General features: G+C 40.4%; 1 protein-coding gene across 1 annotated transcript in view; it reads left to right on the top strand.

Moving 5' to 3' along the window:
* Nucleotides 1–23,658, top strand: part of grin1b (glutamate receptor, ionotropic, N-methyl D-aspartate 1b) — a gene marked incomplete at its 5' end in the record, with an annotated part of 59,172 nt that overhangs the window by 29,130 nt on the left and 6,384 nt on the right. The window contains 17 exon segments of the mRNA XM_032516580.1: nucleotides 654–716; nucleotides 1,634–1,731; nucleotides 2,471–2,592; nucleotides 7,327–7,501; nucleotides 9,208–9,358; nucleotides 10,071–10,157; nucleotides 10,608–10,623; nucleotides 10,626–10,739; nucleotides 10,993–11,120; nucleotides 13,257–13,421; nucleotides 15,503–15,621; nucleotides 16,345–16,457; nucleotides 16,550–16,698; nucleotides 17,200–17,357; nucleotides 17,465–17,626; nucleotides 18,275–18,384; nucleotides 18,468–18,613. Coding sequence (XP_032372471.1) covers nucleotides 654–716; nucleotides 1,634–1,731; nucleotides 2,471–2,592; nucleotides 7,327–7,501; nucleotides 9,208–9,358; nucleotides 10,071–10,157; nucleotides 10,608–10,623; nucleotides 10,626–10,739; nucleotides 10,993–11,120; nucleotides 13,257–13,421; nucleotides 15,503–15,621; nucleotides 16,345–16,457; nucleotides 16,550–16,698; nucleotides 17,200–17,357; nucleotides 17,465–17,626; nucleotides 18,275–18,384; nucleotides 18,468–18,613 — 2,076 coding nt within the window.

The raw sequence follows: 23,658 nt of genomic DNA on the forward strand, positions 1-23,658 counted from the left end.
TGACAGGCAGGTGGACAGGCAGGTGGAGAGATCGGTTTTCAGGCAAAGAGCTATCAATCTGTCAATCCTTTCCGTGTCCAGGCCAGGTGAGGTTTCCCGTGTTGAGTCAAACTAAGCCGGGTTAAGACGGGTTGACAGGCAGGTGGACTGACGGGTGGACTGGACACCCATCTGTCCACCATGGGGCTGCTGTGGCTCAGGGATAGAGCAGTTGCCTACCAATTGGAAGATTGGTGGTTTTGATCCCTGGCCCTCCATGTCATAGTGTCCTTGGGCAAGACACTGAACCCCAAGTTGCCCCCGATTGGAGCGTAAATGTGCGTGAGTTTTTATCTGATGAGCAGGTGGCTCCTTGTACGGCAGCTTCGGTCACAGTGTATGAATGTGTGTGAATGGTGAATGGCTCCTGTACTGTGTATAAATGCTTTGAGTAGTCGTTAGGACTAGAAAGGGGCTATGTAAGAACAGTTAATTTACAGATGGGTGGACAGACAGGTGGACAGGCAAGTGGACAGCCTGTGATGTGTTTGCGTACTCCAGCATCCCGTCAGACTTGAATCATTTGTTGGATGCTTTACTGGCCCTCATTTCTTCTGACTGTCTATAATCTTCTTCTGTGTCTGCATATTTCCTCTGTGCACATTACTCATCAGACTAAAAACAGGAACTATGAAAACCTCGACCAACAGAACTTTGACTTCAGGAGAACACCCAAGGTATAAACTTGCATGGTCAAATGATGCACGCCGCCCAACCAATCTCTGAGATCGTCCGGTAGTAGCCAAACACCAGTCCGCCCCGCCCCCCCAGAATCCGATCCAGAGATAGACTCTTATCCTGGTGGCTCGTCTTTTTTCTCCACCATCTCTTTACGTTCTTTTGATTTTTCATGATTACTGCACACGGGGATGGGTTCACACTTGCAGGAGAGACACCCTTCCTCTTCCTCCACTCCCCCTTCCTCTTCCTCCCCCCTGAGTTATTTTTCCATGTGAAGGGTTGCATGCAGCCAGGCTGAGGCTTGGCTCTGTCTGCAGATCTAAGGAACACCGCCCACAAGGATCCTCTCACTACTCTGCAACATCAAACCTCCTTTTCTTTTTCTTTTGGGAAATGAACTCTCCTCCTCCCCCTTCTCCTGCTCCTGTGCTCCCCACCTCCCTCTTCCCCCTTTTCCTTTTCCTTCTCTCTACTCAAACTCTTTTTTTTTTTATTTGCGGTTGCATCAGCACTCTCTAACATGCACGTCCCTGATTGGTTGGTTGGTTGGAATCTTGAAAGCGCCTCAGTTTGCATGTGCCACCACACCATGCACAACTTTTTGCCCTTCCTTCTTTGTAATCAAGCTTCAACTTTGAGTTTTCTTTCAGTTCAGCAGATCTTGAACACTTTGTCTCCATTTTCTTGGCCCTGCCCCCCTCTTCCCGTGGTAGCATGGGTGAGAGGGAGCATGGTTGAGGCGGGTTCATGGGAGCAGGGGTGGGACAGGGATGGGAATTTGATGGTTCACATCTAATAATGCGTGTCCTATGATGTGTTCTGTGGTGTTTTGTTCTGCCGTGTTTCTCAATGTCCTTCAATGTGACCTGTCGCCCTGCGTTGCCACCTGTCGCCCTGCGCGGTGGTCCTTCAGGCAGAGAAGGTGCTGCTCTTCAGCCCAGACACTAACCTGACGGCTCTGCTGCTGGAGGCCAAAGACCTGGAGGCCCGAGTCATCATTCTCTCTGCCAGGTTTGTATAATAAGAAGAGTGTTTTGGGTGGTTGCTAGGTGGTTTTTCTATGGCATTACTTGTTACCAGGTCAAGTATTTGGTGTAATTGCTATTCTCCTGTTGTGTTGCTCTTAGGTGAGGTGTGCTTTTGTGTTTTTGTGCAGTTGCTTGAGTGTTGATCTGCTGGATTGATATCAGCACTCATACTGATTTAGCAGATTTGGTATTGACCAGATTAAGAATGACCTTAATCAGTTCCTCACAGAGAGCTTTAAATGTAGGGAAAATAGCACTGGTATTGGATTGATGCTCAGCATAGTGATACCCTGAGTTTGGGTGTAGGTAACGGTGGAGAAAAAGTAAAATTGAGAGGGGTGTTGCTTTGGTGTTAGTAGTAATTGCTTCTGTGCTGCAAGGTGGCTGGGTAGTTTCTATTGGTTGATTGTCGGGGTGTTGCTAGGTGGATGAGAGTGGTTGCTAGTATGTTGTGGAGTGTTTGCAGTAGTGTTGTTATGTGGTTGCTATGATGATTTGGGGGTTGTTAGGGTGTAGCCTGGTGGAGGGTTGGGTATTTGTAGCGGTTTTCCGGGTGTAAGATGGTTGCTCAGTGTAAGCTATTAGGTGTTTGTCATGCTAATTCTGAGGACTGTTAGGATGTACATAATTGTTACTAGGAGGTACTATATAATTGTGTACCATTGTACTGTGAATGACATCCACAATAGCAACAAATCTGTTTGCCTTTTGTGTGCTTGCAGTGAGGACGAAGCTGCAGCAGTGTATAAAGCAGCCCGTCAGCTCAACATGACCGGGTCTGGTTACGTCTGGCTGGTTGGAGAGAGAGAGATGACCGGCAAAGCTCTGAATGAAGCTCCAGATGGTACATCAACCTCTTCCTCCTCTTCCTCCCCTCTCTACTTACTCCTCTGGGCGTTTCTCTCAGTCTCTATCTATCAGCATTGCTTCCATCCAACTGTCAAGATCATTCTTAACTGCAAGAAGTAAAATTAAAGTTAAAGCAGGCGTTTTCTATTAGTGACACTTAAGTGAATAAAACAGGCGTCACCAGGCAGTTCATCATAATGAAGCTGTGATATTAGGCATCACACATTGAATCACAGGACGCAGCAGCTCATCAAAAAATAAACCTGTCACCGGCTCAAGATCAAAGTCCTCAGGCGTAGTTGTTAGACTTTTGTTGGCTATGTTTCTATTTTTTAAGGTTTTGAAACTGAACTGACTTCAGACATGTCAGGATGACATGTCACTTCACAAAAAGATTTGATTCATGCTGACACAGTTCACAATAAAAGCTCCCTTTGCAATGAGCACAGATAAAAAACAATTTCAGTTTGGAAAAGTAAAGAGGAAAATTAGCTGCAGACACTCACAGTAATTAAAAAAACTATAAAACTACAAGAGCACAGACTACGCAACACAAGAGTTTTTCTCCACAGATGTCCACAGAATCTGATTTTCAGCAGTATAGCTGGGTAATTACGTGGGCATATGTATGAGCACTTTTTTATGGTTGTTTACTTAATGTTAGAATGTGTTTCCAGAAGTCATAGTCAAGGCAGAGATCAATTGAAAGAAAGGAATAAGAAGACTTATTATTTTGTATTTTATTTCTGAGTGATGGATTAAAGCCTGTTTAATGGGTAATGGATACAAACTATGTATTGTATTCCATCACCACAGTTCATTTTCAATGTATCTATCTAAATCTAAATGATCTTAAAATCAATAAAAATCTATCTAAAAACTAATGGATTCTGAGCAGTCACTTGTAGGTGGTGATGGAATTCAATTCTGAATGAGACATTTTGATAACAGAAAAAGAGTTCAGTAAGAACATTAATTATATTTTGTAGATGAATTATCATTATCCAAAGAATAATTGAATTTGAGAAAACAGACATCTATACTGACCTCAATAAATTTGTATTTCTGATTGGCGGGTTTGTCCCCCCCATCATCAATGGGATTATTGGTCACTAGATAAGTAACTGATTAAAAGGTTTTTGAGGATGATGGCTCACTCAAGCTTTGTTACAGTAAATAGTTTTAAAGCATTATTAATCTGGTCGCGAGCATTAGCTGTTTACTCAAAAAACAACCTCAGATGAGAGACTACTGATACACTAATCAAATCTTTTTTATCATGATTACAAAGCAATTGGATGGAAATATGGCTGCTTTCTCTCTCTCTCTGCCTGTCTGATAGTGCTGTAGGTCTCTGATGAAGGAAGCTCATCCTCATCAGTCAGTTAGCTTTTCAGCATCCTGGTGTGTTTCTCTCTCTGGTTTCTTCTAACTGCTGGTTGAACGTTTAAACATAAAAAATAAGAAAAAAAAACATGTTTAAAGGTTCCTAACCACTGTTTTCTTTTCTGGCTCATTGTAATTGTGTGGCTTTAAATGTGTCTAACATCTTTTTGTTTGTTTCATTTTCTATAGTGTGTGTCGTCCGCCCGCCCGTGGGCCCGTTCTCACAGTAGACTATAACATGTGCTGCTATGGGAACGGGAGGGGAGGGGAGGGGTGGTCGGGTGAGCTTTATTCAGGTTCCATGTGTGTGGGGGGGGTTAGTACACAGCTAGTGTCGCTATGGTTACCATGACGTGTGTCTGAACAAACTGGTAAGATGCCGCCGCTGCTTCCTGTTTCCTGCTTGATGCTTTGCCCTTTGCCATTGGCCGAATGAGGCTCCACCCACTGCAACCCGCCGTGGGTGCATCTGCCAGGGAGGGGGCGGGGTTTTAACGAGTCAGCTGATTACTCAGTCAGCCAGATGGATACGGGATGTAAACAGAACTACACTATCTGGCCAAATGTATGTGGATACCCCTCTACTTTTGGTCAGGGTCCACCTTTACACAAAGCAGCTCCATATAGAACTGGTTTTCCCTGTTTGCTGTGAAAAAACTTGGCTGATCTGCACAAAGTCCTGACCTCAACTACCTCCAACCCCATTTGGATGAACTGGACAACCGACTGTAAGCCACACATGGTCACCAACATCAGTGTTGGAGCTCACATGATCTGCTGTCTGAATGCAGCAGGTTCAACATCTGGTGGAGAGACTGAAACCAGCACAATAGAGGCTTTTAGAGCAGTAAACATTTTACACTGTCACATATGGTCAGCCATCCACATACATTTGGGCACCATAAAATCCTCCATGATCCTAAAATTCAATCTGCCTCTGGTCTGCATACTTCCTGTAAATTAATATGAGATTTCAACCTTGTCCTGTACATGTTGAAAATTTCGCCCGTCTCTCTGGCTGCTGGGTAATCGGCTCCCCGCTCTGTTGCCATGGCTTTTTTGTTTCAGAAAACATTCTCACCAGCCAGCTGCTGCACTCTTAAAAATGATGTGTCATTTTTCTACACATCCCTTTCTCTCCCTAACTCCAGATGTGTCAAAAAATTATACATCATATTCTTAAAAGTGTAGCAAGACTGCACTCTGAAAATAATCCTCAGCTGTTTTGTCTTTGATGGAGAACTTTGAGGTTTCTTTTTAAGGAAACTGTTTAAAAAAAAGCCTTTTTATTGTGACATTAGCCTACCAGTTTGAGTGTTAACAATATTTCATTTATTACCCAGAGAGATGACAAGAACAAATGAGAAGATCGTGTTTCAGGGCTGCAGCTCATTTAGGTTCTACATAGACAAATCCTCACCCGGTTGAATGAAAAGATTCATTCATTCCTTCAGGAAGTTGTTTCAAAAATATCATTTTCTGACAACAAGACACAACTTTGCAAAGTCCACTTCACTTATTTCCGTCACATGTCCATGCCCCTGACAGACTATAGGTGCACACTGTACCGTGTGTACATTAATGTTGGGACACATAGGAGTGCACATCCAGCCAGTTAGTCAGTTCATCAGGCCCTTTATTGTTGGTATAAACAGATAAACATAAACATTATAAAACATTATATCATCATAAGCATTATAAATCTACCTCAAACACAAAGTCTCTCGTCCTCGTAAAAAACAAACAATCAACATTGCTGGAGCTTGGAGACTGTGTTTCTGAGATATTCATTTATTCATTCATTATCTTTATGGTTGGCTGTTATTCATGCAAAAACCAGGCGGTGGCTCCGGTAGATTTAAGATAGTAAGGCGAGAATGGTTAGACTCAACCTTCAACCTTCTTTGCAGGTTTTTTTAAAGGCTTTTCTATGTTGGATTTTATACATGATGTACAGAATAACGTGAACACCTTTAGCTGAAGTCTAACCCAATACTACAACAACTCTACAGCATCACAGATTTACCACTAACTAACAAAAACTGAATCTTCTCAGACGTAGTTTGTGTTCCAGTTATGGGGTCCACTCCTGCATGTGTAAGGTTAGGATTTGGCTGATGTTGTTCCTGAAACAACTCCTCAAAAAGAAACCTATAAGCATTACTGTGACATTATGGATTTTGATGTTGTTTTTCTTCACCAGACACTTTTCACATTATGAGGAAAAAGTTTCTGCATTTGGTGCTTCAGCTAACTGAACAGCAGTCTGTTAACACTGTTGCATTCCTCATTAGAAATAATATGCTCTGCTCTAGTGGATCACATTAAGTTTAATTTGATAAACCAGTGGGCTGTGACCATCAGTGTTTAATTGGAATAACCAGCTCTGTTTAGTAACATTCAGTAAAGTAAGCTGATTGTGTTTTTCTGATTAACGGAGTAAGTTTTAAGTTTATTGTGATCTGGAATTATTCAGTAGCGCTCATTTGCTTCAGTTAAGAACAGTTTCAGGGAGGAAGTTAACTCACCAAAAGGAGAAACAGTAGCTTGTTACACCCTTTAGTGGGATGGATGTTATCATTGTACTGCCAAAAGAGGTGTGATTGGCACAGCAAGCGGTAATGTTCAATTAATGTAAAATCTCTGTTACCATTTGAGTCTGGAGATGGTTAGGCTACATGTTTGCTTAATGTTCATAATGGTTATGTTTACATTAAGATTGGAGATTATACATTTGGTGTGAGTTAGAGGTAAAGTTAGAAATAAATCTCCGCCCAGTAGACATTTATAAAAAAAACTTCACTTAGAATAGTAAGCTACTAATGTAACAGTGTTAGCCAGCTGTTTTCAGTGTTTAGTAATAGTAAATGTTGATGTTCCTAGTCGTTTCTTTGGGGAATGCTAAAAATGTTAGTCAGCTGTTGTCAGTCAGCTGGAGGGCAGATGTAAACACTTTTCGTCGCAGTGTGATTAGTTTCTGCTGAAGGAAAACACCAGACACCGTTTATAATGTCTCAGTGCGGCTTTTTTCTGTTCTGAGAGACAAATGGCTGTTATTCTCAGAGTGAACTCCCAGCATGCAGTTTGGTGGTACTGAACACTGACCTGATGCCTGAAACCCTGAGAAAGTGTGTTTGTTTGAATTACACTGAAGCACTCCTTTGGTTACATTTGTAAAATTAATTAAAGTATGCGTGAGTTTTTAATTAACTGTATGAATGAGGGCAGTTTTCAGTCTGCAGTCTAATTAGCTTCCAGCTGTGTGCGTGTGTAACCTTTTTCTTCTGTGTGTGTGTGTGCGTGTGTGTGTGTGTTATGTTTATGCGTGTTGCGTGTGGCGCAGGCCTGCTGGGCCTCCAGCTGATTAACGGTAAAAACGAGTCGGCTCACATAGCAGACGCTGTGGCGGTGGTGGCTCAGTCTCTGCAAGAGCTGTTTGAGAAGGAGAACATCACGGAGCCTCCGCGGGGCTGCGTGGGAAACACCAACATCTGGAGGACAGGACCACTCTTTAAACGGTCAGTACTGCCACCGACAGAGGTCAGAGGTCAACCCCATTCAGCATTTATGATGTCATCAAATTTAAACTCAGTATCTTCTTCTGCCGACTTCAGTTCTCTGTTTCAGTCGGTTTTTCATTCTAAATTGCATCTTAACATTGGGTTCCTTTTTATAAATTATTTTGTAAAAATTTGTGAAAGAATATGTCTTCATTATGCTAAGAGACTATATATAATATACTAGTATTAATTAGACTGTAATGTGATGTATTTCTGAATTAAATGGGAAAGGTATGCAGAGTATAATCTCTATAATCTGGAGACAAATTTGGTTTGATTGCTTGAAAGTGGCTGTGGCTAAGCGAGCTGTTTGGTCTGCACTGCACATTATTTTTAAAGCAGTTTTGTCTTTATTAAATAGAGACAGCAGAGACCTGGCCTTTCTTTTGCCAACTGACATCCAAACACACGTTACAAAACTGTCCCTAAAACCCTCAGGTTTTCTATATGGCAAGGCGTTTTTTGTAATTCATTTTATTATAACTGGGCTTAGAAATATCGAGATATTGATTATTGAAGAACAATATTAACTGACAATGATGGGCTCAAGGTGAGGTTTAAAGTCCTTCCTTGGACAAGGTCTAAATCTGTCTTGAATTCCTTCATATTTGAGCTGGTATTATTCAAACATGGTGCATGTATCAAATTTAATTTATGTTTAATTAGAACAACAATTGTTAATTCTGACTGTTATGGACTGAAAAAACGTACTGGAAAGTGTCTTGCATTACAATGAAAACAGACGAGGCAACATCAGACAGTCTTTACTAATGAATAAAGTTGTTAATATGGGGACTGTGATGTTCATTCATTGTTCATTTTGGTGGATTAGGTATTGGAAATCGTATTATTGAAAATGTAGTCAATGCAAATTTCAGAAGTAAGCAGCTACGGTTAATCCAGTCATACTGTGTAATATTACTCTGCTGGCTGCTTTGACCCACAAGATAGTAAAATCAAATGCAGTTTTATATGATGGGGTAAGGTGGTCAGATGGGATACATCTCTGTATCAACTCGAGAGTTTAGGAAGAGGAAATAGAAAATTCTGAAATATACTCATAACTCAAATTCTCACAGATTATTTTTTGTCATATTTGACAGAAAAATATATCATTATAATTTTACTTAATCTTTAAAACCACTTCCTATGACCGCCAAAATGCGTTTTTCAGGAAATGCTAGAATTAAGCTAATTATGGTGATTTATTTTCATTTAAATAGATACATTCAGAATAGAGGATCACTGCAGTCTTAGTCAGTGATAGTGTTGGACTATAATCAGTCTCCGGTCTCTCAGGACCGGGTCTGTAGAAAAGACTGTCGCTGCTGTCCAGTGAGATCAGGATGGAATCCTCTCCACCAGCTTCAGCTGGAGATAAAACTGAGACACTTCACTGATCTGATCTAGATTCAGCTGCAAGTTAGATGGACATAACTGGGATAACAAACATCCCTGTCACTCCTCCTTTCCTCTGTGTGACCTACATAGACCATCAAGTCCAGTTAGACCATTGTTGTTTATGTTGTCCAGTTTCACAGGCAGTCTGTTCATACTTTAAGTCCTTGTCTTTAAATTAAAACTAAAACCATTATGAACCAAAATTAAACCAAATTTATTACGGTCTCCATCCTGATGCTCCTGCTCTCTGATTGGCTCCCCAGAGTGCTGATGTCATCCAAGTACCCTGACGGTCTGACTGGACGGATCGAGTTTAACGACGACGGTGACCGACGCTTCGCAACCTACAGCATCCTGAACTGGCAACAGAAGCCAAGTCGCCTCGTCCAGGTTGGAGTCTTCAACGGATCACAGGTACAGTACACCTGTTTAGACTTGGATATACCTGGCTGTCTAGGCTGAAGGGTTCTGTGAGCTAAATATCTATACATTTTTCCTGTTGCTAAGCTATGGAAGGCATAACTAAAGTCTTAGACTCCTGGGTTCACCTGGTTACACACCTGGTTATACATCTGGTGTAAAGGCCAATTCCACTAGCCCACCTCATACATATCAGTTTCCTGGTGGTAATAATAGTAATACAACAGTACAAGACAAAAATATATGGCTGGTTACTAGACAGGGCGCCTCTGATCAAAGACACTATCTAGGTGCATTATGGGAAATGTAGGATCCAGTGTTGTTGAAAATCAAGATATTTCCACCCCGTTACCCAGATTACGTTAATTTGTTTCTCACAGTATCAACAACTTTGTGTTTGTGACTCACTGAAGCTCTGACGACTGATTCAAGAACACTGTGATGACTCAGTAGCTAACATTATGGGTTTTACAGGGTTTGTCAAGTAATGTCGGCACATATCCAGTGTGTGTGTGTGTGTGTGTTTGTGTGCGTGCGTGCGTGCGTGCGTGTGTGTTAGTCTCTTGCCTCTTTAACTATTGATGTACAAATGCAGTATTGATGCTGTCATTTAGTCAGCTTGTCACAGTTAGACCTGGAACAACATGACAACCTGTGTATGTGGTGTGTGGTGTTTGTGTATGTGTGTCTGTGTGTGTGTGTTTAGGTTGTGATGAACCCTCAGAGGAAGATCATCTGGCCTGGAGGAGAGACAGAGAAACCAGTTGGATACCAGATGTCGACTAAACTGAAGGTACTGCAGATGCTACTCTTATTGTTATAACTAAAACTACTGGTACTTCTGTAAAGGTGAATTAGTAAATTTTATAGTCAACACAATTGCATATAAAGTCAATGCAAAGATGTAAATGGAAGCAAATTCACACAAGTCAGAATATTTTTAATTTGACTGAAAAAAACTGGCCTGCTGTTCATACAGTAACTTTATTATTGTTGTGGTCGAGGCACGTTTTTCTAACAACTTTAGTTACTTTCCAAATTAAGATTTTTACAAAAAAAAAAATGGAGAGTTCAAAAAATCTAACTCTGGGTTAAACTCCCAGTTTCTACAAGTACAGCTGAAGCAAAAATGAATGTGGTGTGTGTGTGTGTGTAGTGTGTGTGTGTGTGTGTGTGTGTGTGTGTGTGTGGGTGTGTGTGTGTGGGTGTGGTGTGTGTGTGCGTGTGGTGTGTGTGTGTTTAGATTGTAACGATCCATCAGGGCCATTTGTTTACGTGAAGCCACAAAGACTGATGGGATGTAAAGAGGAGTACACCGTCAACGGAGTCTTAATCAAAAAGGTGATCTGTACCGGACCCAACGGGACCACACCAGGTAAACACACACACACACACGCACACACACACACCACACACACACACACACCACACACACACACACACACCACAACACATTTAATACAATTTAGATTAAATTCTTTTTAAGATGTGAGGAACTGAAATTGGACCTCACAAAGATACACTGATACTGTATGTGTACACAATTGTGCACACCACTTCTTTACTTTGTGTGTGTGTCTGTGTCTGTGTGTGTGTGTGTGTGTGTGTGTGTGTATGTGTGTGTCCAGGTCAGCCCATCGTCCCTCAGTGTTGCTACGGTTTCTGCATTGACCTGCTCATCAAGCTGGCGATGAGCATGAACTTCACCTACGAAGTTCACCTGGTCGCTGATGGAAAATTTGGCACTCAGGAGCGCGTAAGTCTTTCTGTGTGTGTGTGTGTGTGTGCGTGCCTGCGTGCCTGCATGCGTGTGTGTGTCGAGAGAAAGACTCTAGACACTAGAATCGAACATCAGTAAAGCACAGAAATGTCTCTAGTAAAACAAACAACATTATTGATCGTAAAGTTTTTTCTGTTGAGGGAACCCGGGCCCTGTGTCGGTACCCGATCTATGCTGCCTGCACGATCCGTCATGCGCAGATGATAATCCTGTTTTACGAGGATTTACGGCACTGCACGTAACATAACGTTAGTTTAGCTTCCAGCTAATCCGGCTGTAATAATTTTACTAGTGATTGTATCAGTGATTTTGCGACTATTTGACTAGTTTCTTACTTTTTCCAGTAATTTAAGCATCATCTGGCGAGGTCAGTAAAAAAAGGCACGGGTATCCATGGTTACAGATCTTCAAACTTTCTTGAAGGGGCGTGGTAATTACAGCTCAGTGCGTCCGAAAAAAATACATACTACTGTTTAGTTACACAAAAGTGTGTTTAATGATAGTACACATATTGAGTATGTAGTGCAGAGTATGGGATTTCAAACGCAGCAATTAGAGACCTTAGAAGGCGTTTTCAAATACCTAGTGACTAAATTTGGTGACTAAAACTCTGCTTGCCCCTGAACATGATTATATAGTTAGTGCAATAATAATGCAGTAATGATGGAAAGCAACAATTTCATTATTAACATTTAACTCACTCTCTCTCTGATCTGTTCGCATATTACTGACTTAAGTACTCCTGATGTAGCCTACTCACAGCACTTCAGTACTGCTGGTATCTCGTTCTGTCCTCTTCTTCTTCTGAAGTGGTTTAATGACAGCGCCTGAAGGATCAGCTCCACCAGCTGTTTTATATATATATATATATATATATATATATATATATATAAAACAAAGATACCTCACATGACATTACATCTGGGGGAAACTTAGCCGGCGAGGATGTCGCTTTATATCTCTCTCTCTCTCTCTCTCTCTCTCTCTCTCTCTCTCTCACTCTCTCTCTGACCTGTTTACTGATTCACCACAAGCACATCACTGGCTTGTTGCCATGGCAACCACAGCTCCGTCCCTGACTCTGACCTTGCTGAGGCTGAGAGACATTTAGTCATTACTCTCTTTCTCTCACTCTCTCTCTCTCTCTGTCTGTCTCTCACTCTCTGCTGCTCTCTTAGCTACTCCGAATGACACAATCTCTCCTCCTCTCCTCCATCTTTATTCTCTCCAGTCTGTCTGCTCTCTGTCTCTAGAGCCTCCTCCTCTTCCTCCTGTTTCTCTTTACAGATTTATTTGTAAATCTGCTTAATTTTCCTGAAAGATAAAATATCACAGGAAAATTTCAGTTCAGCACTAACTCCTCAAGTGTCAAGGTCTTTATTGTTTAGTGTCATGTGCACAACAATTACAGAGAAGCAGACTTTGCGCTCAGGCTCCTCCAGCAATGCTCATTAAATATGTATAAAAAGAAAATCACAACAACTAAAAATGAGAACACATAAACTACTGCAGAAGTTAAAAAATGGGGATATAATATATAATATTTAAATTACATTATATATTTACATTTGTGATATATAGGCTACATTTGTATAAATCAAATTGTATATAAAATAGAACACTATGGTAGATGAAAAGGTATATGTCAACCGCAGCTGATGCTGATTCTGGACTATTATAATAAGATGATTTGAATTTGTCAGCTGTTAGAGGTTCAGTTGTTTAGTTTATCAAAATGATTCTTTGACTGTCATTACTCATTTCCTTCATTTGGAAGCCAACAACTGTCTACTACAGTACGTTAACTTATATTATGTTTACTTAATTTTTTTTCTATTTTGAGCTGGACTAGATGGCCAAAATGTTCTCCCCTGATATAGGTCAACATGTTTTCTGGTAATTCAATAAATAATTAGTCTATATGAAAATAACCACATGGAAACGCCTTTTTTTGTGTACTTTTGTGTGGATATATGACAAATAAATTGCTTTAACGCAGTTCGGCTGCTGGTTTTTCAACATTGCGATAGAAACGATATAGAAAAACAAGTACAATAAACATTTTAATATTGTTTTGATGAAACTTATCGTCAAAACGCCCTTCTCTTGCAGGTGAACAACAGTAACAAGAAGGAGTGGAACGGAATGATGGGGGAGCTTTTGGGAGGTCTGGCCGACATGATCGTCGCTCCCCTCACCATCAACAACGAGCGTGCTCAGTACATTGAGTTTTCCAAACCCTTTAAATACCAGGGGCTAACCATCCTCGTCAAGAAGGTCAGCCCAGTCTTATTTCATAACTTGTGTTCAGTATCTCTGCTTCACTGTTCTTGTCTCTTTGGGCTCAGCTCATGAGGTGTTTCAGACCTACAGTGAGTTTCATCTGTACTGAATCACTGGATGAGTTGGTTACCGTGTTTACGTAAATGGTTTGGTTTCTTTTCACCACAAAAACAAATCCAAACGGACCAAAATGCTTCCCTTTCAACAAGGTGAAAATGTTCTTTCCTCTCATTGCTCAGATGTGTTAATATTAAGAAGGCAATGCAATTTGTTCAGAGTGTGAATGCAACATGGCCTCGCGTAACAGCAAACCTGCCTTCTTTCTAATTGCCAACAGGGGGCGACTCCACTGGCGCCAGTAAGAAGTCTGACTGTATAAAAGTCTATGATAAAATGACCCTTCCTCTCACTCAGTAAATATTTTCCTAATGAATTAATGACTTAATCACTAGTAATCTTCTTCAGTACAGAAAGATGTAAATTATGTCAAATTATGGACCCATTTATTTTCAAATATATGATAAAACAGGGTTTCACTTTAGGACGGGGCTACCTTTGGAATGACAGGTTGCTACCACTGTGCCGTGCACAGTGTCCTGAGTCAGATCCACCCCTCGCTCCTCCCCAGCTCCACCCTCTTGTTCAAATATGGTAATTTCTGGCTCCAAAAAAACAAGATGGCGACAGCCAAAATGCCAAACTCACAGCTTCAAAACAGTAGTCCCCAAACCAACAGGCAGGGTCACAGTGGCTACCAACAACTGTTTTTCTCAGATCGGGTCTCTTTTCTACTACAGACAAACGCTCCGAAATTGGTTTGGGACTGGGCCGAGACTACTTTATCTGAATGGTCTCTGTCCGGTTGTTGTAGTGCTCACCTGAGTACTGAGTAACAACAGTGAGATTGGTGAAAACCAGTTGTAGTGAGGAGGAAAAACAACCACAGTCCAATTCCACTGGACTGAACGATGCAGGTTTGAAAATGCCCCAAATCCAATTCTAGGTTTGGCTATTTGTCAAGCAGATGTGACAACAACACAAAATCATTAAGCATCATTTCACTGTTACATCAGTGGATCAGGACAACTGGCCCTTTAAAGACAGAGTGAAGACCTCAGGCTTTATCAGCGTTTGTGGAGCTGTCAGAGTGTCAGACACCAACACGCATGAAAAAGATGAAAAAAACATTCAGTTCAGTATCTGATCATCCCGGGTAGAATGAACCCGCGACATCTTTAAAGTTCTGGTTCTGATCAGAACCAGGTTTCAGGTTTTAAACGTACTGCAGTGGAAAAAGATTTGAACAAACAGCAGAAGAGAAAGCACCTGTTATTCTCAATGTGATGGAGTCAAACTGAGCTGATGCCTGAACCTCCTCACAGCTTCTGTCTCTGCCCCGCTGCTCTGAAGGATATTTTGGGATGTTTTAGATCAGACTGACCCAGTTCACAGCCAGCAATCGACTCCACTGCAGTCCGGTCGATAGTTTCCATCGACCCTCAACTCGTCTGAGTCCAGGTTCAGATGTGGAGCCGTCAGTTGTTACATGGTGTTTAGCTACAGATGCTAACTTTGTTCTACATCACTGTCTTGCTCAAGGGCAACGTCAGGACAATTTCTTTTTAACATACAAGTCAAGTGTTGTCAAATGCTTTAATGGCTTTGATTACGAATTCTCACATATGTTTTTGTTGGTTAGGGGGGAGAAATGAACATGACATTAACTTGTAGTTTGTGGATGTATTGTCACAGATTAATTTGTGTGTTAAATTAACCTATTTCATTGGTTTGGTGTTAATGGAAAAAAGAAGAAAAAGAAAAAAAAAACTGCTGATACGATAAAACTATATTTATCGAGAAGGAAGTCATTGTGCAGCAGTTGTAGTACAAAGTAGGCAAATAAAAACAATAATAAAGATTATCAATAAGGTACAAATACCAAACCTACACAATATCAGAAATGTGCAAACTAACACCACAGACTGGGAGCAGAATCAGCTGATGTGTTTTGCAACTTGTGTTTTAAGGCTCATTATTATTATACCCAATGATTAAATGTGTGTTTGTGTGTTTAGGAAATCCCTCGCAGCACTCTGGATTCATTCATGCAGCCGTTCCAGAGCACACTGTGGCTGTTAGTCGGTCTGTCGGTCCATGTGGTGGCAGTGATGCTTTACCTATTAGACCGGTTCAGGTAACAGCATGGTTTAATATAATATAATACATCACAGTACAATACTACAACACAAGGCTGTACAGAACATACAGTATGGGTTGACCCAGTCAGTTGGTCCATGTGGTGGCATTGTTACCTGTTAGACAGGTTCAAGTAATCACACTGTACAAGACAATAAAATACAATAAGGTATGACACGATGTTACAATATGTAATACAGTATGATGCGATACGACACAAGAAAGTGCAATATGACACAACAATATTTTTCAATTCAGCTCAAAAGACTCAATACATTTCAAAGATACACACTTAATGTGTATAGCAGACCTCATATCAACTTTAGACTAGGGCTGCACACTTCTCTGGATGGAAACAAACTGTTGTTGTTTTTGTGGTTCTATTCTACGTGAATTTGCGAGATCTCATGGGTCCCCAAGACTTCAGCTGTCAGTCATGTGTTGCTTCTAGGAGATGCACCGTAAATATAAAAGATTATATTGTCCCTAATATCTATGAATAATTGTAATAAATGATTGTGATCATGTTGGCCATAATTGTGCAGCCCTACTTTAAAATATACATTTCTAGATTTTGCACTGAAATTGTTTGAAGAAGATCTTTGTGGTGTGGTGATCTTTGTGCAATTTCAGTTTGAAAACACTTGTGAGCCTGGCCTTGAATACAATAAATTACAACAACAGTTACATAAAATGTTCTGTATAATGTGTGCTTCTGCAGCCCGTTTGGAAGGTTTAAAGTAAATAGTGAAGAAGAAGAAGAAGACGCCCTCACCCTGTCCTCTGCCATGTGGTTCTCATGGGGAGTGCTGTTGAACTCTGGGATAGGAGAAGGTTGGTGTTCCTCTGATCTCATACTTCCTGTCCAACAGTCCTTCCTACTTCACTGATAATTTGTGTGTGTGCGTGTGCGTGCCTGTGTGCAGGAGCTCCCAGGAGTTTCTCAGCGAGGATTCTGGGTATGGTGTGGGCAGGTTTCGCTATGATCATTGTAGCATCATATACTGCCAACTTGGCAGCCTTCCTAGTGTTGGACCGGCCTGAGGAGCGCATCACTGGCATCAATGACCCCAGGGTGAGACACTATTAGTCACCTATTCTGTAACTATTAGTTTCTGACTTTTTTCTACCTTTCTCATTGAGTAAAAGTGATTTATAGAGCACTTTTAACATCAACAGGTGATGAACAAAGAGCTTTACAAGGAAATTATAAAATACAGTTATATATTTAAAAAAAAAAATAGCAGTAACGATGATTGAGTTAAAAAGGTTTTATGATTCTCAGGGATAAAAATTCTTCGTGGTGGAATAGGTGTGTGTGTGTGTGACAAACAACAATGGCGGTTCAGAAAGAGGTTAGCAGTGATGCTGCAATGGCATCAGTTATGACACAACTGGAGAGTATTTCTTCATTAAAAGAATAGCAAAGAAAAGCACTGGCTTTTCTGGATGAAAAAGATGCACCAGGAGCAATCACCCAGTAAGACACCTACAGTGGCCCGCAGGACACTGTAATCTCTGACAGTGACCTGCTTCCTGACCATGTGTTCTGTGGTGTACTCTTGGTTGTTTTTAGCTGCGTAACCCATCAGATAAGTTCATCTACGCCACAGTGAAGCAGAGTTCGGTGGATATCTACTTTAGACGGCAGGTGGAGCTGAGCACCATGTACCGGCACATGGAGAAACACAACTACGAGAGCGCTGCTGAGGCTATCCAAGCCGTCAGAGACAAGTAGGCACAGTACACAGTTAGTTAGTCTTTGTATGTCAGCAGTGTAATGCACTGTAGACTGGTGCGTCGTTCTAACTCATACCTAATGCCCCCTCCCCCTCCTGCAGTAAGCTTCATGCCTTCATCTGGGACAGCGCTGTGTTGGAGTTCGAGGCATCACAGAAGTGCGATCTGGTGACGACAGGAGAGCTTTTCTTTCGCTCCGGATTTGGGATTGGAATGAGAAAAGACAGTCCGTGGAAACAGAACGTTTCTTTGGCTATTCTCAGGTAAAAATCACACTCATATGACCTGTATGGTACCTGACACATACTCTACTGAAACCCTACTGAAACCTACGGATCTGATATCTTTATAATTCCTTATGGATACCTTACTGACACACTGCTGATATAATGATGCCTTTCTAATAGCTTATCCACACCCTTCTGATACCATTTTGATATGCTGCTAACCGAATGATGATACTAATACCCCATCTGATTCCCTTCAGATACCCCTTTGATTTTCTTTTGATACCCTGCTGATATCCTACTTATACCATTGGATAGGCTTTTGACACCATACCAATACCCCACCTACTCATCTATCTGACTGATACCCCATGACACACTTTCGATACACTGATACAGAGAGATACCCTAATGATGCCCATCTGATATACCCCACTGATTCTATCATGGTACATTTTGATACACCCACTTATGTATTTATATACAGTATATTTATATGTACTAATCTACCTACTGATATGGATATTACCTTCTTATACCTTCTTAGTGCCCCACTGATACCTTGCTGGTACCCCTCTAATAACCAACATTTGATACTTGTACAACTCATATAAACGACTTGTTTAAATGTGGTTGTACGTGGTGTGTGTTGAAGTCACAGTACATTTCATTGTCTCTCCTCAGCTCTCATGAGAATGGCTTCATGGAGGACCTGGACAAGACGTGGGTTCGATACCAGGAGTGTGACTCCAGGAGCAACGCCCCCGCTACCCTTACGTTCGAGAACATGGCAGGTAGGAAACGGACCTACAGACTGGTGTAAGTCTAAAACCTGTTGCTCTTGATGAATTTTTAAGATGGTGGCTATCCTCCTCAGGTGTGTTCATGCTGGTTGCCGGGGGCATCGTCGCCGGGATCTTCCTCATTTTCATCGAGATTGCTTACAAACGACACAAAGACGCTCGAAGGAAACAGATGCAACTCGCCTTCGCTGCTGTGAACGTCTGGAGGAAAAACCTGCAGGTACCAGACTCTATTCTACTGTTTTCTACACTACTTTACTCTACACTGCTGTACTCCACTCTAACTGTATTCTGTTCTACTGTGCTGTGCTCTACTGTGTACATATTTTTGAACCTACTCTGCTCTTTTTTCTGCTCTTATATTCTTCTGTGCTACTGTTCACGTTATTTTATTTTCCCAGGAACAAAATATTTGAATTCAATACTATTCTTTTCATATTTATCGATGGAAGAAGCTCCTTCTGTATGTGAAAGTAATAACATTGTGTTTGATGTCATTAGATTACATTTCAGGTAGTTTATCACAATGAACCTGTTGTTACTGTTCATATTTACTGTAAAGCTGTAGATGACAGGGCCGAGCTAAAGGCTATAGGCTAAATGTTAAAGGCTAAATTAGGAATGTTGGGTGAGGGGGAACTGAGACAGTTTAAGTTATGGTTGACTTCAGATCGATCAGGGATGGTACGAGAATTTTGTTTTTGTTTTTTTAATGACGGTTTTGTGGCTTTGTGATGTTCTGGGCTACAACTAACAATTCATTTTTAGTTTATCTGCAGACTATTTACTCGATTAAACGTTTGCTCTGTAAAATGTGAGAAACAGACATTAATGCCTAAAGACAAAGGTGACGTCTTCATACAGTTTGTGTTTTCTGACCAACAGGTGATATTCAGTTTAGTATCATATAACACAGGGAAAAGCAGAGAAACAAAAAAATGTTTGGTGTTTTTGATAAATTGTTTTATTAGTTTCCTTTCAGCTCTAATGAACTAACACATAAGAATGCAAAATGGGCTAAATATCAAATATAGAATCAAATCAGTACAGGGTTTACATAGCTGAGTACAAACTAATGTGTCAAAGCATCTTCGAACCAAGAAATAAAACTGTGTCCTGTCTTTATATTATACTGTAATTCCATCACTTCGCTAGAATTAGATTCACAAACCAGAGAAAAAGAAACAGATAATGCAGCTTTAGAAATGTCAAATAAAAAATCTTTTACAAAAGTTGGAAGATAAAATGTCTGAAGATTTTTTAACTGTTCATTTTAAAGGACAATAATTGAAGATTTAATTCAGATAAAGTACTATCCAGTTTAAAGGCAAATAAACAGTGTGAACACTTAGCAACTCTAATAACATAAATTCAAACCAAACCAATTATAATTCTGAAACATAAAGATTTGAATGTGTTAATCAGGAATGATAAACATATCAACAACACTTGGAAATATCAGACGTAGAAATATGACAAACTGTCCGATGAAACCTGGATCAGTATCTCGCCTCTGGAAATAAACATTCATGATGTTGTTTGTAACATCTCAGAGACACAGCAGCCATGTTTGTTTTTAGATTGTGCTTCAGAGCTTCACTGAAGCATCATGGGAAAACCAACATGAGGCGTTTTTCCAGACCACTTGTTGAGTTACAGGACTGTTGCTGTCCGCAGGGGTTCCTCTTTCTGTCCACAAACCTCCTGCTCACTCCGCCAGCTGCTTCCCTGTTGTCATGACAACAGAAATAAAGATTATTTTCTGCTCTGAAGCCCGACAGTTGATTTACTGATGAGATGCTGCAAATACTACAAAGTTCTTTTCATTCTTAATATATTCATTATTTTAGCTGTTAACAAAGTGAATATGTACCAACTGCAGGCTTGGATTCACCAGCAGAGAAACATAATGAAGTCAGAGAACTTGTTTATTTGTTATTCTGCCCATACTGATGGAGCTGAAATGAGATTTTGTTTCTGAAAAAACATCAGGAAGAACAGAAAAACATCGCAAACATAACCATGTTTACTGCTTATGCTTAAAATATTCATAAGATGTAATTGGTACTTATGCCATAAATCTAACAAAAGAGTTTCTCTGAGTCTGACTTATACTGAAAATGACTTTTTGCATACGTTCTCGATAATAACCACAGATTTAATAATGAATGTTCAGCACATCAAAATGAGATGAAATAAAAATACACAAAAACATCATCTAAAATGTAAAAAACAGTTTTGATTTTGTCTTTAACATGAAAAAGAGGAGAATGAAACGTAACACAAACAATCCAGCATGGAAACATACAAACAAAAAATCATAAAAATTATGAAAGAAACAAGAAATGACATGCTGTTACTCATAATACTAAAGCATAAAACAGGATATCTCGTTCCCGCTTTAAGTTCACTCTAATATGTTTTAGGAGAATAATCAGATGATACAGCGTGTTGTCACGGGACTATCTGAATATGTAAAACAGGCTTTCAGCTCTGTGTTCTGCTCCCCTGTTAAACATAAACAGTCATACATACAATGTAAATATAAATACACATTACATATTTGCCTCATCTATATTGATGTGACAGCTGTGAGTCACCCTGATCTCAGGTCTGCTAACAGAAGAAAAAACGGACACGAATCAGCTCAGATATTCCTTTCTGTGTTTCATATCAATCTTTAATGTGTTCCTGTTGTTGGCGGGTCTGAGACCAGTGGAAAACACCCAGAGGCCACAAACAGGGCTCCTGTACACGACTGTAGTACACAACACAATTACAACACACAACATAACACAGTACAACACAAGGGCTTTGGATTCCTTTTTAATCTTGCTTTTATTTATATATGTTTGTCATTAGAAAATTACAAATGATGATGAAATTGGTTATTGTCTATTAGAGCTGAAAAACTTAATCAACAGAAAAGTGATCAGCAGCAGCTGTTATGATGACCAATTGAATCATGTTCAAAATTCTATAAATATGGCCCTGAACTAGCTACTACTAAGAGCTGCTTCACCTGCATGATGTCACTGAGAGACACAAACGGCTGTCTGTTGCGGCGGAGACATTGCCTCATTGTTGGAGACGTCACCTCAGTGTCTCCATCACACTCATAATTTGTAAAGAAGCAGAGACCGTGTCTGTCCTTGAGAAATAACTGCATCATTAAAGTGACTGCTGCAGCTTCACTGCTCACATGAGATTGAATAAAACTCTATTGTACTCTGTGGGGGAACAAAAACTGAACAGTAGAGAAAATAAATTAAAAAACTAAACTGCATCAGCATGTGAACAAAATACAGTTATTATCTTATTTATTATAGAATATTTTCATAGGTTTAGTTTTAACATCAAGCTGCAGCTTCTGAACTTTTACAAGAATTAACCAGACTGACTGAAATGTAAAGACTGTCTTATCCCCAAATGACTCCATAACACTGCTGTTTAAAAAATGTTAACGTTGATCTATAATTCATGTTTGATATTAGGTGAGATCAAACATGTGAGAGGACTTATTACACAATCTGGCATCAATTCCCCACCTCTCCAAGATTTTTGTACGCATGTGTCAGAGTTTGGTCAGGTGTTTAATAATCCTGTCAAGTTTGTTTTCATAGATCATAACTTTTGCATGGGAGGTGGTGTACACAGAAGAAACATCATGGTGTTAAGAGGAAACTGTTCTCACTGTTTAAAGATGGCTTATTCCCACATGAACACACACACATTATAATTTGAAGTCTGTTTGATTCTGCTTATAAATGGAAACTGAACCGCTTCTCCAGAGAAACAACACAAATTCATACACCCGGTTTTCAGAGGTTGTGCAGCCATGTCAGCAGCTGGACTAGGCTGTCTGACAGAAACACATTAATAATCATCACTTCTGGATTAGCACTTCAAACACTAGCTGCTAAAGGCTAGCAGCTAGCGGAGGATGATTAGCACTTCAAACAGCTGTGTCTTGAGGCGAGGAGTTAGCAGAGCGGGATTAGCACATTAAACAAAGCAGCACTGGGAGAGGAAACCCTGATGAGGATGCATGAGGAGGCCTTAACAGGGCTTTAATTTTTGAGAATGTGCACATTATATTCTGGTGGTAAAAGCCTTATTCAGACAGGAGCAGGTGAAACTTTTTAATTTAATTCATCATTCGGGACATTGTAACCATGGTAACATGACAGGATACTATGGTCTATAATAAACTGGAACGTAAGTATTTCAAACCTTTGGTGCTGGCGACTTGAGTCTGTCTCCAAAAGGCAGCCATTACCCATTACACCCCGGTGTTAAAATGCCCAACCTTACAGCAGAGGGGGGTAAATGTTTATATAATTCACCCGTTTAAATTAAATCCAGACTTTAAGTTATGCATCATTAAGGGCGTTCATGCTTTGAGTGACAGGTGGCAGCCGTCATATTAGGCTTCATTCGGCCCGCTTCAGCTCCACTGACGTTATGCCTCTTTGCCCATTTTTGGATTAGTTGGGAGTTAGTCGACGTCAGGCTCTGCCAAGATGGTGACAGCGGAAGCAACATTTGCTTTTTCTGGGATGGCGAAGGCATGACCCGCCCTAGGAAAGCGGAGTGATGTTGGTTGGCTGACTACAACATGTACATCATCTGCTCGCTAGCAACTGTTAGCAGTACTTGTCCCCTTGTGTGGATAACTGCATTGCTATCAAAGTTGTTAATATCACTTTCTTTAAATATGTTGTGCAGCTTCAGTTTGACCTGGTTCTGGATCAGTGTTTTTAAATTTAATTTATTATAAATGTTAGTTTCCCAGCAGCAAATTGGAAGCATCATTAACTGTAAGTGAAAGTGTTGGGTGGTTAAGGTGGTATTTTGTAGGGTTAAGGTGGTATTTTAGACAAGCTGCAACCAGCAGCAGACCCTATGAGCAGACCTGCAGTTCGGATCTAAATCATGCAGGACGCGTTAATGATATTTAGTTCAAAGTGAGGAAGAGGACAGGGTTTCTGTAGCGTTCATGGTGTTATTTTTTATTTTTCATGTGATTGTTTGTTATTGACTGAAAGTCTTCCACTGCTCTGTCACTGCGGACTTTAATGTTTGATCCAGAAATATGTTATTCTGTGTGGACTCATGAACTTGTGTCAGATTCTACCAGTCTGACGCCCAGTTTGGCTTTGAAGTCATGATCAATGTGTGTTATTGATATGTATTTTCGTTTTGAACTGAATGTGTTTCAGGATTCCAAACCGGGGCTGGGTATTATTATTATTATTATTATTA

The sequence above is a fragment of the Etheostoma spectabile genome, chromosome 5, assembly GCF_008692095.1.
Source record: "Etheostoma spectabile isolate EspeVRDwgs_2016 chromosome 5, UIUC_Espe_1.0, whole genome shotgun sequence".
NCBI classification, from domain to species: domain Eukaryota; kingdom Metazoa; phylum Chordata; class Actinopteri; order Perciformes; family Percidae; genus Etheostoma; species Etheostoma spectabile.